Source organism: Hemitrygon akajei, chromosome 14, assembly GCF_048418815.1.
Source record: "Hemitrygon akajei chromosome 14, sHemAka1.3, whole genome shotgun sequence".
Classification (NCBI taxonomy): domain Eukaryota; kingdom Metazoa; phylum Chordata; class Chondrichthyes; order Myliobatiformes; family Dasyatidae; genus Hemitrygon; species Hemitrygon akajei.
The window spans coordinates 43,185,234-43,202,159 of NC_133137.1; the positions used below are offsets into that span (position 1 = coordinate 43,185,234).

The 16,926-nt window shown below is 44.8% G+C and overlaps 1 protein-coding gene and 1 non-coding gene across 3 annotated transcripts; both read left to right on the forward strand.

Annotated features, from left to right (window-relative positions):
* Window positions 1-6,907: 6,907 nt before the first annotated feature.
* On the forward strand, window positions 6,908-13,459 carry LOC140738533 (solute carrier family 25 member 3-like). 2 transcript variants are annotated; one of them, XM_073065924.1, is made up of 7 exons: window positions 6,908-7,125; window positions 7,601-7,731; window positions 8,776-8,955; window positions 10,509-10,690; window positions 11,787-11,959; window positions 12,312-12,422; window positions 12,501-13,459. In XM_073065924.1, exons 1-7 carry the CDS (start codon window positions 6,963-6,965, stop codon window positions 12,659-12,661), a joined length of 1,101 nt encoding a protein of 366 aa, XP_072922025.1. In that variant the 5' UTR covers window positions 6,908-6,962; the 3' UTR covers window positions 12,662-13,459. The 2 variants fall into 2 exon arrangements, with proteins under 2 accessions (XP_072922025.1, XP_072922026.1); XM_073065925.1 differs by lacking the exon at window positions 7,601-7,731 and adding an exon at window positions 7,874-8,001 and having other exon boundaries at window positions 6,911-7,125.
* On the forward strand, window positions 10,727-10,954 carry LOC140739052 (small nucleolar RNA SNORA53). Its single transcript, XR_012101560.1, has one exon. It is a non-coding gene; the product is annotated as a small nucleolar RNA SNORA53 (small nucleolar RNA).
* Window positions 13,460-16,926: the final 3,467 nt, after the last annotated feature.

Genomic DNA, 16,926 nt, shown 5'->3' on the forward strand with positions numbered 1-16,926 from the left:
CTGCAGTAGTTGCTGATCACTGTGTTGCAATTGTTGGAGAGTGAGAGAGAAAATTGTGTGCAGTAACGGCTATTGCCTTTGCCAACCTTCCTTTATGATTTCAATCCGCCAATGAGTTGTTGTTGTGGCCATTCACGTATGACCCCTCTGTCCTTTAGCTAGATCGTTCTGTGGTGGACTCGTCACCCAGGCAAGGGTGGACACACACACAAGCCCCCACCGGTCTCGTAGCGTCTCTCTTGGTGCGTCTGAGGGGTGTTCCCCAGACCCTACTTTTATCCCCACTCACGGGGTCTCAGGTGTCAATCAGGTTGGGATGATGCAACACATCAACCAGAACACTCTGGTTGCCCCCTGAGGGGTTTCAATGAATAGTAACAGTACTCAATACACAATCTTTCTCCAAGAGACAATAGCAGTAATCAGTGGTTCCATTCCGCTTTTGTTAGAAGGAGACATTCCACTTCTGTGTATCCCTGCATTGTCAATAACAACTGCCTTTGCTGTTATCCTGTGTCTCTCTCATCTCCCTTGATAACAGCATCGGAATAGTAGCGATTTGCGATTCTCCAAAAGGGGGGGGCGACTTTGCACCCTTCTGCCCATCAGAGTTGCTCCTCATTCGTAACAAAAGTAAGTTAATACTAATCAGGAAACTGTTGGTGACAAGAGGCTGGTTCCGGGGTCTGTGGAGTTTTACTTTCGGTATACTTTGTATGTAGTTCCACCACCCATGTCGTACAAGGTACCTGAAATGATATTGTAAATATCATTTACTGTCCCAGATAAAGATGTTCTTTTGGCCATTAAATTGTCAAGTGGTTCTTTTGTAAAGTAGAAGTTACCACATATTTTTGGCGACGAGGTGAACTGGTTTTATGGACGTGTTGGCACGTTTTGAACGGGAGCTGTGAGCAGACGAGGAGCCTCGCATTCGGATGGCTATGTTCGGGACTATCAGTGAATTTGTGGAGGGAACCGAGGATTGGCTGGAGTATGAGGAAAGGTTGGGACACTTTTTCTGTGCTAATGGAATTACTGAGGAGGCTAAGAAGCGCTCTATTCTCCTGAGAGAGTGGGAGGCAAAGACTTACAAGTTGTGGGGGGCAAAGACTTACAAGTTGATAAGGAACTTAGCCACACCACGGAAACCGGGAAAAATTCCATATGATGAACTGGTCAAGCTCATGGGGAACCACCACAATCCAAAGCCTTCGGTGATAGTCCAACGGTTCAAGTTTCACAGCCAGGTCAGTCTGTGGCTAATATTGTGGCCGAGTTTCGGTAGCTGTAGGAGCATTGCGATTTCAGAGCTGTGTTGGATGACATGCTCCGTGATAGATTAGTATGTGGCATTAATAATGACGCTTGTTTGGGGGAAACCCTACCGTTGACTTTCAAGAAAGCCCTAGATTGCCCAAGGCATGGAGATGGCTGCTAATAATGCTAAGGATATCCACAAAGGACATGGTGGGGGAGGTCGCAGTCAGCGGCAGTGCACAAGAAAGGAGGGAAACTGGTGAACAGGCAAAGTGGGTGGACATTTAGATACAAAGTGCAGGAGCTTAAAGGGTAAGGTTAAGCCTGGGCAGGGGAAAGCTCAACAGGCTCAGGCAGCCACATCATCTAGAAGAAGCAGACGAGGAGGCAGCGTGTGCCTACAACATATTTGGAGTGGAAATGGATGAGGAACCACTTGAACCATATTATGCCACAGTTATTGTCAGGGGAAAGGACATTAAGTTTGAGATTGATTCAGGGGCTACTACATTGGTCATTAGTGAGGATTTAGGGGTGTTGTATGTGGATATTTCAGCCAGGGGTCAGAAGGCTAAAGCCAGACTGCTAATAGCTATGGGCAGTGGGCCCAGTCTTTTGGCTTTGCTAAACCCGGCTCAACTGACATGAAATTAAGTATGCACACACGACGGAGGAGATTCTGCAGCATTCTACAGTAGTGACGTTTTCAGGGATGAGCTGGGCACACTGAAGGGTGTGACCACGAAACTTCATGTCAACCCTGAGGTCACACCATGTGTTTTTAAGCCTAGGTCAGTGCCCTATGCCATTGAAAGGCAAAGTTAAGGAGAAGCTGGAACATTTACAAGGGCTGGGCATCATTGAGCCCATCCAGTTTTTAAGGTGGGCGGCCCCCCCATTGTTCCAGTTTTGAAGGCAGATAAAATGGTGGGGATATATGGGGACTACAAGCTTATGGTGAATCAGGTCTCCAAGCTGGAGGAGTACCCATTGCCATGGGTGGGTGACCTGTTTGTGACCCTGTCAGGGGATAAGCTGTTCACAAAACTGGACATGAGCCACGCCTACCAACAGCTGCTGTTCGACAAGGATTCAAAGTATATCACAACCAATACGCACGGGATTATTCAAGTACAATGGCCTGGTGTTTGGAGTGGCGTCTAGCCCCACCATTTTCCAAAGGACAATGGACCCTTTGCTGTAGGGGATTCCGCACGTAGCAGTGTATCTTGATGATATTTTGATCACGGGAACCACAGAGGTTAGCCATCTGGCTAACTTAGAACAGGTGCTGAAGAGGCTCTCAGACACAGGGCTGCAATTGAAACATGGAAAATGTGTGTTCCTGGCTCCGAGTGTGACCCACCTGGGATACAAGAATACAGCTGAGGGGCTATGCCCACTGGAGGACAAAGTGAGAACTATCAAGGAGGCCCCAAGCTCCAAGAGCGTCACTGAACTCAGATCATTTTTGGGCATGGTGAATTATTATGGCAACTTTCTTCCTGACCTCTGAAAGGTTTTGGCCCCACTGCTTCACAATGACACTAAGTGGCAGTGGGGTGAAGAGCAAGAGGAAGCTTTCAAAGAAGTGAAAGAACTCTTACACTCAGCGAAGCTGCTTGTTCTCTATGACCCAGAAAAGGAGATCACCCTTTCATGCAACGCCTCCCCCTATGGAGTCGGGGCTGTTCTCTCACACATAATGGAGGAATGTTCAGAGAAGCCTATTAGTTTTGCTTCACATACCCTAACAGCTGCTGAGAAGGGATATTCACAGCTAGACAAAGAAGGTCTGGCCGTTGCTTTTGCGATCAAACACTTTCATCAGTACCTCTATGGACGTGCATTCACAATTTATATGGACCATAAACCACTGATGAGCCTTTTTAGTGAGACCAGATGCATCCCACCGCTAGCCTCAGCCAGGATACAGTGTTGGGCTCTCACATTGTCAGCCTACCAGTATACTATAGTGTACAGAATGGGTGGGGCTAATGCAAACGCCAATGCACTGAGTCGACTACCTTTACCTGAGACACCTGTTACTACATATGTGCTTCTAGAGACTGTGCTTTCATTGGAGAGGCTGTCAGAGACACCTGTAAAGGCAACCCAGATCAAGCAATGGACAGAAAGGGACCCTGTCCTGTCTCAAGTCAAGACTTTCCTTTTCTAAGGCTGGCCCAGAGTCGTGGAAGGAGAGGAACTGAGGCCTTATGCCAAACACAAGACGGAACTGAGTCTGCAGGATGGCTGCATTTTCTGGGGGGCGAGGGTCATTGTGCCTCCCCCTGGCCGCTCACAGATTGTGGAGGAAATTCATGAGACTCATCCAGGGGTGTCTCAAATGAAAAGCCTTGCAAGATCCTACGTCTTGTGGCCAAGAATGGATCAGGATCTGGAGAACAAGGTAAAATCATGCACACAATGTCAGACCAATCAGAACGTGCCACCACCAACTCCTTTGCACCCATGGGAGTGGCCAGTCTACCCCTGGTCTAGGCTACACTTGGACTTTGCTGGCCCCTTTATGGGGCAGATGTTTCTTGTAATGGTAGATGCGCACTCCAAATGGATAGGAGCTCAGATCATGAACAACATCACAGCCCCCTCAACCATAGACAAACTCAGGCAAGTGTTTGCAGTCCACGGGTTGCCTGACACTCTGGTCACTGATAATGGTCATGCAGCAGAATGGCATTCATCACATTCGGACGGCCCCTTTCCACCCAGCCTCAAATGGTTTGGCTGAGCCGGCTGTTCAGAAAGTAAAGGAAAGCCTGAAGCGGATGACAGGGGACTCTCTTAGTACCCGGCTTTCACGTTTTCTGTTTAAATACCACCTCACGCCACAGACTACAACTGCACGCACTCCAGCAGACATCAGGACCATGTGCGCCTATGTCATGATACAGGTTCAGAGGTAGACAGTTCCATGGAGTTTCCAATGGTGAGACAGACTACTGTGCTGCCTGTCTTGCTGAGTTCCTCCAGCATTTTGTGTGTGTTGCTCTGGATTTTCCGCATCTGTAGATTTTCTCGTGTTTGTGCTCAACTATCGTATCTGGTTGATATTATGTTACTAACTAGACTGTGCACAAATTGGCTGCACTTTTCCTATTTTATATTTCAGCAACACACAAATGTTCAGGTGCTCAGTGAGTCAGGTAGCATCTATGGAGGGAAATGGGCAATGTTTTGGGTTGAGATGCTTCTTCAGGACTGAAAGACAAAGGGGAGATAGCCAGTAGCCCTCTGTAGCATTGAAAAGGTCCGGCCTCTTCTGATAGTGAAAATGTGTCATTTGAGAAGCAAAGTTGAGCTTTCCGTAGCCTGGATATTCTCTTGCGTTTGGACAAATTATTTTGATGGAAAGCTGATCGCACATTCTGTATGAAACTCTTTGCAAAAATGAGAAATTAAAAAGGGAATTGGAAAAAAAGGTGGAGGGAAGGAGTGTAGCAAGAGGTGGAATGTGATGGGTGGATCCAGCTAAAAGGGTGGGCAGATGGGTTGAATGGGGAGGGAGGAATGGCATGAATCCAAGCTTAAAATTTGAATAGAAAAACCTGCTTGAGCATAAAACATTCACATATTTATTCTTTTTAATGCTCAGCAGAGCAGATAAGATTAATTCACTGCCAAATATCGCTAAAACTCAGCAACAAATTTTGTAAGTATAATTACAATTGTGTAAAATATGTGTTAAATGTTTTCTCTTTACGCTCATTATCATTGAATGGATAATTAGCTAAGTTTAATCAGAATAATTTCTAAATTAATTGATTTTGCTCTTACAATAAAGTCCTGATTTCATGTAAACACAATGAGCAAGTTTGTTATATTTTTAAACACGAGAGATTTTTGTCCACCAGTGACTTTGCTAGAGAGAGGGAGAGAGAGAGAGAGAGAGAGAGAGAGAGAGAGACTCTGGCAGAGGGGGCAGAGTCCCCTGAGGAGGATGGACATACACACGCAGAGACACACAGACGTCTCTCATGCCCCCAACACTAGATCCACCCAAAACATCCTCACCAGTGGTGCCCATGCCGCACGAGGTACCTGAAAGCCTCTCTATTGTAAATATCATTTGCCGTCCCAGATAAAGATGTTCTTTTGGCCATTAAATTGCCGAGTGGCCCTTTTGTAAAGTAGAAGTTACCACAGTAATACTGATACATTTGACTTCAGCTTATTTCTATCACTATCCAGGATGAATTCTATCATATTATGATCACTGCCTCCTAAGGTTTGCTTTACCTTAAGCTCCAAATCAAATCCAGTTTGAACTCCTCGTGAATTCAACCACAAACTCTCTAAAAAAAACATTTCATAGGCATTGCACATATTGTCCCTCTTGAGATTCAAAATCGGCACTAACCAACCTGATTTTCCCAATCTACCTGCTTATTGAAATTCCCCATGACTATCGTCACATTGCCCTTTTGAGATGCCTTTTCATGCACAGATTTTTGTACCCCAGGCTGTGCTCATTTCACGCTGCTGCCATCAGGTAGAACATACAAGTGCTTCAGGGCTCGCACTACCAGATTCAAGAACAGTTACTACTTACCCCTCAACCATCAAACTCTTGAACAAAAAGGCATAACTACACTCATTCTGCTTCTGCTGGTCCCAGTCGAAGGACTCTTTAGCTTGTCATTTCATGCTCGTTATTTATTGCTATTTATTTATATTTACATTTGCAGTTTGCTGTCCATTGATCCTGTTTACGGTTACCGTTTTATAAGTATGCCCCCAGAAAAATAATCTCGGGGTTGTATGTGGTGACATGTATGTACTCTCTGATAATAAATGTTACTCCTGAACTTGTCTACCTGCGTTTTGGATCAGAGATAAATTTGGAGCTGAATGGGTTTGCCAGCTGCGATTTGTGAGCAAAGGTGTGCTCTATCTCATGAGACACAGGAAGCAGACAAACTAGATCTAGTAAGGAGGTGTATAGTGATTAAAGGCCCGAAACACCTGACGATCCGAGGATGCATTACTGACGATGTGTCCCAGTGCACACCCGGTTCGTTGAACCAAGTGGTGTCGGACCACGATAATGAAATGCATGGACCAGATTAACCTGGCTTCACCATATAAGCCTATCCGCCATAGCATCACCACTCAAAACTCTGCAGCTCAGCCTCACCCAGCCAAACATATACATCCACCAGCCCAACACTCAAAGCTAATCCTAAAGTCCAAAAGGGGCACACACCCCCACAAACCCTAGGCACTTCCCGATTAACCCTGACTTCAGCCCCACAAACCCTAAGCACACCCCGATTAACCCTTGCTAAACCCCCACAAACCCGATGTCCTATGTCAAGAGGGGCAAGATTCAACAACGGCAAGCGTTGGACCTGGTTAATGAAGGCGTGGGCCAGATCAAAGTGGCAGGGTCACGTGAAACTGAATCTCAAGTGACGAGATCAAAAAGCACAAGAGGGCTGATTCGCCCACTGCTGGAGCTGCACTCACAGAACCAAGGAGTCTCCCCGCCCAGAAGCAACTGCGGCCAATCGGTGGGGTGTATGTCCCATGACGTCAGAGCGTCCCAGTCCTGGCCAATTGTTGGGGCTTGTTGGCCGGTGACGTTAGGGGGTGCATGGCTTGGCCAATCGGCTGGCTGTGTCGTCAGGTGGGAGCGCGCTGCTCGGCCATTTCACGGGTTTCGGCGGCCGGTCGCCATGTTGTCTTCTGTGCTGCGCCTGGCCCCGGCCAACCCCTTCAACGCGCCCCGATTTCAGCTGCTTACCGAAGATGGCCATAACCCCACTGCCGAGGCTGCACCGTTGGATGTCGTCCCAGCCACTCGGGTCGGCCGGCGCCTAGCTGCGGCCGCAGGTCCCGGTAATAAAAGCGGCCGGCCTGGGGAGCGATGGGTGGGCTATAGCCGCAGCTCGAGGTTTAGGTTTCGGGTCGGGGCGGTCCCTAGTGGGGTCACCGCCATTCGTTCACTGGCGACGCGATCTCTGCCCTTGACCGGAACATCCTGTGACCTCTAACTTTCGTGCCTTCTGCCCGCCGTTCGGAGCGTGGACCCAAGGCTGCCGGGCCCTGTTCTTCCTCACCTCTATCCATTGTCTCTCTGACCTTCAGTTCTCCCATACTGCCTCTGTTCTCCCCCCCCCCCCCCCGTCACTGATAACCCATCGCCCTTCAGCCTCCGCCTGTCTGCATTCCCCCCGACCTTCAGCCCCCCACCACCCCATCACTGATCCACCCATCACCTTTCAGCCCCCAACCCGTCTCTGTTCCCCCCGACCTTCAACCAGATCACCTCATCTCTTTAGGCAATGGGTTTTTACTGTGCTCTCCCTCACAGAGAAGGACGAGTACAGTTGCGAGTATGGCTCTGCTCGGTTCTATGCCTTGTGTGGCTTGGGTGGTATACTTAGCTGCGGTACAACGCACACAGCGGTGGTGCCCTTGGATCTGGTTAAATGCAGGATTCAGGTTTGTTACGTGGAAAGTGTTTAACAGATGCTGCTAGGATTGGATGAATGACTGCACGTCTCTGAATTCCGAAGTGCCTTGTGTGCCCAACACTAACCTGCATACTTTTAACTGCATGGTTTGTCTTTGTTTTGCTATACAGCAGAGGAATACAGCTGTGAATATGGCTCTGCCAAATTCTATGCTTTATGTGGATTTGGAGGTATACTGAGCTGTGGTATTACACACACTGCAGTGGTTCCATTGGATCTGGTGAAATGTCGAATCCAGGTTTGTATTTCATTAATTTGAATTGTGCAGGCCTTCACAAGTCCAGACCTGGTTTCCAAGCCGCATTTTGTTGGCATGGTGAGATTGAAGGGGTAGTTAAAAAGGAATTACTAAAATGTTATGATAGGCCTTTAAGAAAGAATGTTATATTAGCATCTATTACAAGAGGATTTAAGCACAGTAGCGGTGACATTTTGCTGCAGTCATTTAGAACCACGGTGAGATGACATTGGGAATTTTGCACACAGTGATAATCTCCCTACCTGATTAATGGTGTATTGTCATAGTGCAATCAAGGTTTACTGGATTAATTCCTGTGGTGATGGTGCTTGAAGTGAGATTAAGCACTTCCATTCTTACAAGAGAAGTGATTTAATTGAAGCAGTTCTTCACCTGGTATATGCGCGGTGTTTGCCTTGGCTGGAGTGTGTGGGTCGCTCTATCAAAATTATCTTCGTTCACTTTAAAATTCTCAGCTGTGAGTTCAGTCACCAAACGTGAGGCATTTGGTAAGTATTCAGTGCAGCAGATTTGGACTGGTGTGATTCAGAGACAGTGAGTAGAGTAGGTATGGAGGGACTGAATAGTTTACTCATGTTATTTTGTGCTGATTTTCCCCTTTCTCCCTTTCCTTCACTTTAAATATTAAATGCTCTCTAAGCTGTTTTTGATATAACAGCATGAGTTATTTCAATGTTGGCTTGTGATTCTGGGATGGAAATCAGACTTTGATTCCTGTTATAAATAGGGTAACTTGTTTTTCATTCTGACCAGGTGGATCCTGGAAAATACCAGTCTATCTTCAAAGGGTTTTCTGTCACACTGAAAGAAGATGGAGTTCGCGGATTGGCGAAAGGTTGGGCTCCAACCTTCATCGGGTACTCAATGCAAGGACTGTGCAAATTTGGTTTCTATGAAGTCTTCAAGAACGTCTACAGTGGTTTATTGGGTGAAGTAAGCAACTTATTGAAACTTCAAATTGCTTTTCTCTGCATTCTGTTATGTGAATGGTATTGTGTAATTTACATGAGTGCAAATATGGGAGGTAGAAGTTCTAATCATGTGTTAATTGTAAGAGTACTTAAATAAAACTAGTGCATAATTTTTTCCAAAGGTCTAAGGATTTGAGCAGGGGAAACTGACCACAGTACAGAAAAGGAGAGTTGGGAAACAGTGACCTTATGTGAGTGGCACTTAGGAGGGTGAAGAGTTGGGGATTCTGAGTATAAAGGCTTTGGGGGCCATAATACAAAATTCTAGCAGTGCTTGGTGAATAATAATTGCACCAGTACAGCTGAGACGTCATGGTTTCTGTCACCTTGAGGTTAGATAACTAGGCTGGTGAGTTTTCTGGGATTGGTCTGTGCAGGGCTTTGACCCAAAATGCTGACAGTTCCTCACTTCCACCACCAGGTTTGTGGCTCATCTCTTGAATTTCTGCTGCTTTTTTCCCCTCGTGCTGGCAGTCTCTTTGTGACCTTTCAGTCATTGGGTATCCAACTGTTCTGTCTAATTTTTGCAGATGATTGTGGCAGTGTAGCTCATGACCAGATTCAGTCCTGCTCTGGGTGGTGTCAAGGAGTTTGCATGCTCCCTGTGTGATCTCTTGCATTTTCCTCAGTTATGGTTACTTCCCTCCTGCCAAAAGCGTGCAGGTTTTTGTTGCAACATACCCCAGCTGTAAATGGCTGTTGAGGACCTTTAGGAATTGCCCTGAGGATCAGTTTATCAAAGATATGTTAGAGAGAAAATATAAACATTTTATGTAATGGTGAGACTTATAAGTGGAAGATTCCATGTTCATACAATTAGGCTATAAGCTGCCCTCACCTCACTTTTATTCCAGTAGCCTCTGGATTTAATATATTCATCTGCCAGCTCCAGTGCTAGTCACGTTCCCATCTCCTGGATCTTCACCTATAACTGAAGGACATGTCACTTCACCCCCATCCAAGGAACTTAATAGCCCTTCCAAGTGAGGCAAAGGTTGCCCTGGTCTGCATTTCATGTTCCTGATGTGGCCTCTTCAACGTTGCAGAAACTGGACAAAAACAAGACAATCAATTTGTAGTGCACCTGCATTGTGTCTGCAGCAAGCTTTTGATTGCACGACTTCTTGCGTATCCACTCCCGCATAGATTGTAGATGTCTGTTCTTGGCCTTTTCTATTGCTTAAGAGAGGCTAAACGTAAATTGGAAGAACATTTCATTCCACTTGGGTAATCTACAGCTCAAAGGAATGAGTGTTGTGGGTATTAGTAGGAATAATGTGGGTCACATTTTGGGCAGTATTAGTGTTTTATGGTGCGTTCAGGAAGTTTCTTTTCGCTTGATAGTGGAAGTTCCATGAATTGCTGACTGCAGTCTTATTTGCTGTGAGATGGAAGTGTTTTGTTTCAATCAGTTCCGTAAGGTATTTGACCCAGAATAAATTTCCCTCTTTGAGAGCTAGGAACTAGTGATTTTAAATCTTCATTAGAAAAGAACTGATTTCCCTCTCATTATAGGAAAATACATACCTATGGCGTACATCACTGTACCTCGCTGCATCTGCCAGTGCAGAGTTCTTTGCAGATATTGCACTTGCTCCAATGGAAGCTTGTAAAGTCCGTATACAGACCCAGCCTGGATATGCAAACACGCTGAGAGAAGCTGCACCCAAGATGTATGCTGAAGAAGGTCTCTGGGCGTAAGTATGGGTTACGTTCATTGCCTGAAGGTTTGCAACACATTCCTTAGATCCACCTTTGGGATATATCTGTATTGCTGTTCTGGATTATTCCATTATGGTTGCCAGATAATCCACAACTTTTGTGGTTGTACAGTCAAAGGTGCTTGAGTCATTGATGTGTGAGAGTAATCTCCCTGCATGTTAGCCTTGCTTGTTCCATTGTGAATAGTCTGTATTACAGTCTATTTAATGCCATTGGGACTTGGCTGATCTGCGGACAGAAAAGTAATGTTTTTAAAGTAAATTTTGTCTTGCTGACTGCTGCTGGGAATTAGTAGATGTACATGATCAAGAGGAGATCGTGAATGAGGCACAAAGTTGTTGGGGATGGGGGCTATAATGAATAACTTCAGGCTGGGTCTGTTACCCTGGAGCACATGATGCAAAAACAGGTGTAAATCGGAGGCCTTTTCCCAGGCCTCTAAAAGAAGAGGGCACGTTTAAAGAAAAATAGCTGCTAGAGGTGTTGATAGAGATGGGTACTGTTACAGCCTTGAAAAGATATTTGGGTAGATTCATGGATACGAGGTTTAGAGAGATGTGGAGGGAGCTGGGGCACACATAGGCTTTTTGGTTGACACGTGAGAGTCGTGCCAAAGGGTCCATTTTGTGCTGTCTATTTCTTTAACAATACAGGTGCAGGTAAATTGAATGGATTTTCCAGAGTATGTGTGTTTTGTTTCTGAACACATGGCTTCAGCATTGGGTGACTTTACATGCTCTAGGCTAATACTACATTTTTCTGTTAGTAATGACAGCAGCCCAGAAGAAGCCAATACGTGTTTGAACATGAATAAATTATTACTTTACTGGCTGATCTGTTGCATTGCCACCTTCTGGGAGATAGGAGAAAGTAATTTCAGCACTGAAAATAAATGACAAAGTCTAGTTCTACTCATTAATTTTAATATCAGAAGGATAGACAGAAGTCTAAACTGCTCTTTTGGTATTTTTTAAATGGGATTTGGAGTGTGCAATAATTTATTTTCACATACTGAACTCTTCCTGTATTGCAGGACTTCAGATTAAGGGCTTCCCTCTTTTTGTCCAACAGATTCTACAAAGGTGTAGCTCCTCTTTGGATGAGACAGATTCCCTACACAATGATGAAATTTGCTTGCTTTGAGCGCACAGTTGAAGCATTGTACAGATACGTGGTGCCCAAACCTCGTGATGATTGTACCAAGGCAGAGCAGCTAGTGGTGACTTTTGTTGCTGGCTATATTGGTAAGGAAATTGTATGGAAGTTTTTGTAGACTGTTGGTGTCAGGTGTATGTTGCACTAATGAGATTCACAACTTTCTAAAGGGAAATTTGATCATTTTTAGGGTAGGGGAGTAGAAGATAAGTGCCAACCATTCTTTTTATACTGCCTTCTGTTTGGGAATGTTTATTGTGACTGTATTCATTTTTATTTTAATAATGTCCCATGATGACTCTTTATAGCTGGTTCAAGTGACTGAAATTTTTCTCCTGAGGCCGTGGTGCCTACATGGAGTGCTTCCAGTGGGGTGGAGGGAGCTCAAATGTCCCAGAACTTCTGGCATTTGTTAATCTTTTGTATGTATTTTTTTCCCAGCTGGTGTGTTTTGTGCTATTGTATCTCACCCTGCTGACTCGGTGGTATCTGTTTTGAATAAGGAAAAGGGTAGCTCTGCTTTCCAGGTCTTGAAGAGGCTTGGGCCTGCAGGTGAGTAAGATTTTGTTTTCTAGACATTGTGCATATTTTCCAGTGAAACGTGTAGTGAGTGGACATTTTGTCTTCCAGGTGTGTGGAAGGGGCTTTTTGCCCGTATCATCATGATCGGCACTTTGACTGCTTTGCAGTGGTTTATCTATGATTCGGTGAAGGTTTACTTCAGACTTCCTCGCCCACCACCGCCTGAGATGCCAGAGTCGCTGAAGAAGAAGCTTGGATTGACTAACTGAAAGAAACACCAATGAACTGGACCAGATGTGTTGCATCCATAAGACATGTAAAAATTTTATTTAATATTCATGGTATCATGTCTGTAATGCCACGTTGGTGATTGCTGGTAAATTGGGTTCAGTATTCACCATCTCCATTTCTGAATAAAGAACATAATCCAACTTTTAGATGTGTAAGCTGATCACTTGCAGGTTTGTTTAATCAGTTTAGACCAGTTTTAATAAAATGTATGGTCACTTCATTATGGAAATTTGCTATTGATGACACAAGAGCTATTATATATGTGGTTCAGTCAGTAAACACCTGTTTAAAGCTGCTTAAGTATTTTTGATTTGTGACTGAATTACAAAGTCTGCAAATTTAATTGCTTGAGAGTTGATCTAAACTTTTTAAAGACACTCCATTTGTTTTCTGCAGGTAAACATCAATTTTAGTAGTTGTACAATTGAAGGTGCTTGAGTCATTGATGTACAGGGTTAATATTCCAAAGTGATGCTGGTATGTAGACTTTGATGCCATGGGTATTCTGTCAGAATGTAATAAAATGTTTGTGAGCTTAATGGCCCTGTCATTGCAGCAGAATTCCAGCATTGCTTATTCAACTGAGTATCAAAAGAAGGAGCAGTTCAGGACATGCCATTTGGCCCACCAAATCTGCTGTCAGTTCAGTATGGCTGATCCATTGCCCTGTCAGCTCAATTCTCTTGCCTTCTCCCTGGAACCATTCACGCCCTAACTAATCAAGAACCGTGTGTGTACTAATCCAGAAGTCAAATTAAACAAGTGTTTGAACCATGTGTCTTTGGTAAAATTAGCTGTGTTTTTCCCTTTTATAAAAGATGGTCTTAACTGGGGGACATTCTTTATACATAAGATACACAAGGAGGATAGATTCTTTGACTTAGTCCTTTGCTAAGCATTGAATGACCATGCTGTCTTCCTTTGTTGAGAGCTGTGAGCATTACATCACAAATTCAACTGACTTCATAAAGATGATAACCAACATCCAACTGAACCTGGAGGCTATAATGGTCAGTCTAGACATGGTGTCCCTGTTCACAGGAGTTCCTATTAAAGGGCAGGGAGACCTCTAGTGTCCCTGATTACTACAGTTGCAATCAGTGCATCCAGCTGCAGCTTCTTATTCTCCACATTAAGGTGTTGGAACTGGATGAGCTCTGGATCATTTGGAAGGCTGAGGGGTGATAGATGGGACATATACAGAGGTAATTACACCCAAGGTGACAGTCAAGAAAGGGAAAGGGGTTAAGGAGCCCTGTGCTCATCCCCTTCAACAACAGGTATATCACTTTGGGTGTGGGGGGAGGGGAAGAGAAGAGTAAAGCCACAACAGCCAGGTCTCTGACTTAGACTCAGAAGGAAAGAGAGGGGAAGAGGTGCAATGTGGTGATAGGGGATTTGTTAGTCTAGGGAATGGACGAGGTGAGAACAAGATTCCCGGATGTTATGTTGCCTCCTGAATGCCAGAGTCTGGGACATCTGATTAGGAATAGTCAGCACAGCTTTGTAAAGGGCAGGTTGTGCCTTACAAGCCTGATAAAAAATTTTGAGGATGTGACTGAACATATTGAAGGAAGAGCAGTAGGTGTAGTGTATATGGATTTCAGCAAGGCATTTGATAAGGTACCCCATGCCAGGCTTATTGAGAAAGTAAGGAGGCATGGGATCCAAGGGAACATTGCTTTGTGGATGGAGAACTGGCTTGCCCACAGAAGGCAAAGAGTGGTTGTAGATGGGACGTATTCTGCATGGAGGTCGATCACCAGTGGAATGCCTCAGATCTGTTCTGGGACCCTTACTCTTAATGATTTTCATAAATGACCTGGATGAGGAAGTGGAGGGATGGGTTAGTAAGTTTGCTGATGACACAAAGATTGGAGGTGTTGTGGATAGTGTGAAGGGCTATCAGAAGTTACAGTGGGACATTGATAGGATGCAAAACGGGGCTGAGAAGTGGCAGATGGAGTTCAACTCAGATAAGTGTGAAGTGGTTCATTTTGGAAGGTCAAATATGATGGCAGAATATAGTATTAATGGTAAGACTTGGTAGTATGGGGGATCAGAGGGATCTTGGGGTCCGAGTCCATAGGACACTCAAAGCAGCTGCACAGGTTGACTCTGGTTAAGAAGGTGTATGGTGTATTGGCCTTCATCAATCGTGGAGCTAAATTTAGGAGCCAAGAGGTAATGTTGCAGCTATATCGGACCCTGGTCAGACCCCACTTGGAGTACTGTTCAGTTTTGGTCGCCTCACTACAGGAAGGATGTGGAAGCCATAGAAAGGGTGCAGAGGAGATTTACAAGGATGTAAATCTTGAAATGTCTTGACCCAAAACGTTGACTGCTTCTTTCAACGGATGCTGAATTCATCCAGCTTTTTTGTACGTCTTTACAATGATGTTGGCTGGATTTGGGAGCATATCTTATGAGGTAGGTTGAGTGAACTCAGCCTTTTCTCCTTGGAGTGACAGAGGACGAGAGGTGACCTGATAGAGGTGTATAAGATGCTGAAAGGTGTTGATCGTGTGGATAGTCAGAGGCTTTTCCCCAGGGCAGGAATGGTTGCCAGAAGAGGACACAGGTTTAAAGTGCTGGGGAGTAGGTACAGAGGAGATGTCGGGTAAGTTTTTTACTCCAAGAGTGGTGAGTGATTGGAATGGGCTGCCGGCAAAGGTGGAGGCAGATACAATAGGGTCTTTTAAGAGACTTTTGGATAGGTACATGGAGCTTAGAAAAATAGAGGGCTACAGGTAAGCCTAGTAATTTCTAGGGTAGGGACATGTTCGACACAAACTTGTGGGCTGAAGGGCCTGTATTGTGCTGTAGGTTTTTCTATGTTTCTATTTTGAATTGGGTCCTCAGCATTCTCATTTGAAACATCAAGATAGATAGATACTTTATTCATCCCCATGGGGAAATTCAACTTTTTTCCAATGTCCCATACACTTCTTGTAGCAAAACTAATTACATACAATACTTAACTCAGTAAAAAATATGATATGCATCTAAATCACTATCTCAAAAAGCATTAATAATAGCTTTTAAAAAGTTCTTAAGTCCTGGCGGTAGAATTGTAAAGCCTAATGGCATTGGGGAGTATTGACCTCTTCATCCTGTCTGAGGAGCATTGCATCGATAGTAATCTGTCGCTGAAACTGCTTCTCTGTCTCTGGATGGTGCTATGTAGAGGATGTTCAGAGTTATCCATAATTGACCGTAGCCTACTCAGCGCCCTTCGCTCAGCTACCGATGTTAAACTCTCCAGTACTTTGCCCACGACAGAGCCCGCCTTCCTTACCAGCTTATTAAGACGTGAGGCGTCCCTCTTCTTAATGCTTCCTCCCCAACATGCCACCACAAAGAAGAGGGCGCTCTCCACAACTGACCTATAGAACATCTTCAGCATCTCACTACAGACATTGAATGACGCCAACCTTCTAAGGAAGTACAGTCGACTCTGTGCCTTCCTGCACAAGGCATCTGTGTTGGCAGTCCAGTCTAGCTTCTCGTCTAACAAGAGGTACCAATGACATGGGTAGCATGAATGATGAGGTTCTGCATAGGAAGTTTGGTGCTAAGTTAAAGGGCAGGATCTCCAGGGTTGTGATCTCAGGATTGCTATCTGTGCCACGTGCAAGTGAGGCCAGAACTAGGAAGATTATATAGTTTAACAGGTGGCTAAAGAGTTGGTATAGGAGGGAGGGCATAAGATTTTTGGATCATTGGGCTCTCTTGCAAGGAAGGTGAGACCTGTACAGAAGTGATGGTTTGCACCTGAACTGGAGGAGGACTAACATCCTAGCAGGAAGGTTTGCTAATGCTGCACGGTGGGGTTTAAACTAGAGTTACAGTGAGATGGGAACTAGAGTGTCAGAACAGTTAATGGATAGGTTGTGGAGACATGTTGGTAAGACCTCCAACAAAGTCAAGAATCAAAAGGTTGAGCATGGTGCGAATAGTGTTCTGAGCTGTGTACATTTCAATACAAGAGGTATTGTAGGAAAAGCGGATGAGCTCATGGCATGAATTAACACCTGGAATTATAACTTATTACAACATAATTTTTTTTGATTCACAGCAAGTAGGCAGCGGAGAAAGTCGCCATTTATCGGGAGAAAATTCAGATTTTTTTAACTACTTGGGACAAAAGGCACGACTGCACAGCCGTGTGACCTCAGAGCGCAGAAGGTTTAAAAACACCACCACACTTCAACCCAGAGAAGTGTGAAGTGGTACACTTAGG

Coding starts and splice junctions, on each gene's coding strand:
- LOC140738533 (XM_073065924.1), top strand. CDS start 6,963: ATGTTGTCTTCTGTGCTGCGCCTGGCCCCGGCCAACCCCTTCAACGCG. Junction 7,732..8,775: donor TGGTTAAATGCAGGATTCAG/GTTTGTTACGTG, acceptor CATTCTGACCAG/GTGGATCCTGGAAAATACCA. Junction 11,960..12,311: donor TTTTGTTGCTGGCTATATTG/GTAAGGAAATTG, acceptor TTTTTTTCCCAG/CTGGTGTGTTTTGTGCTATT.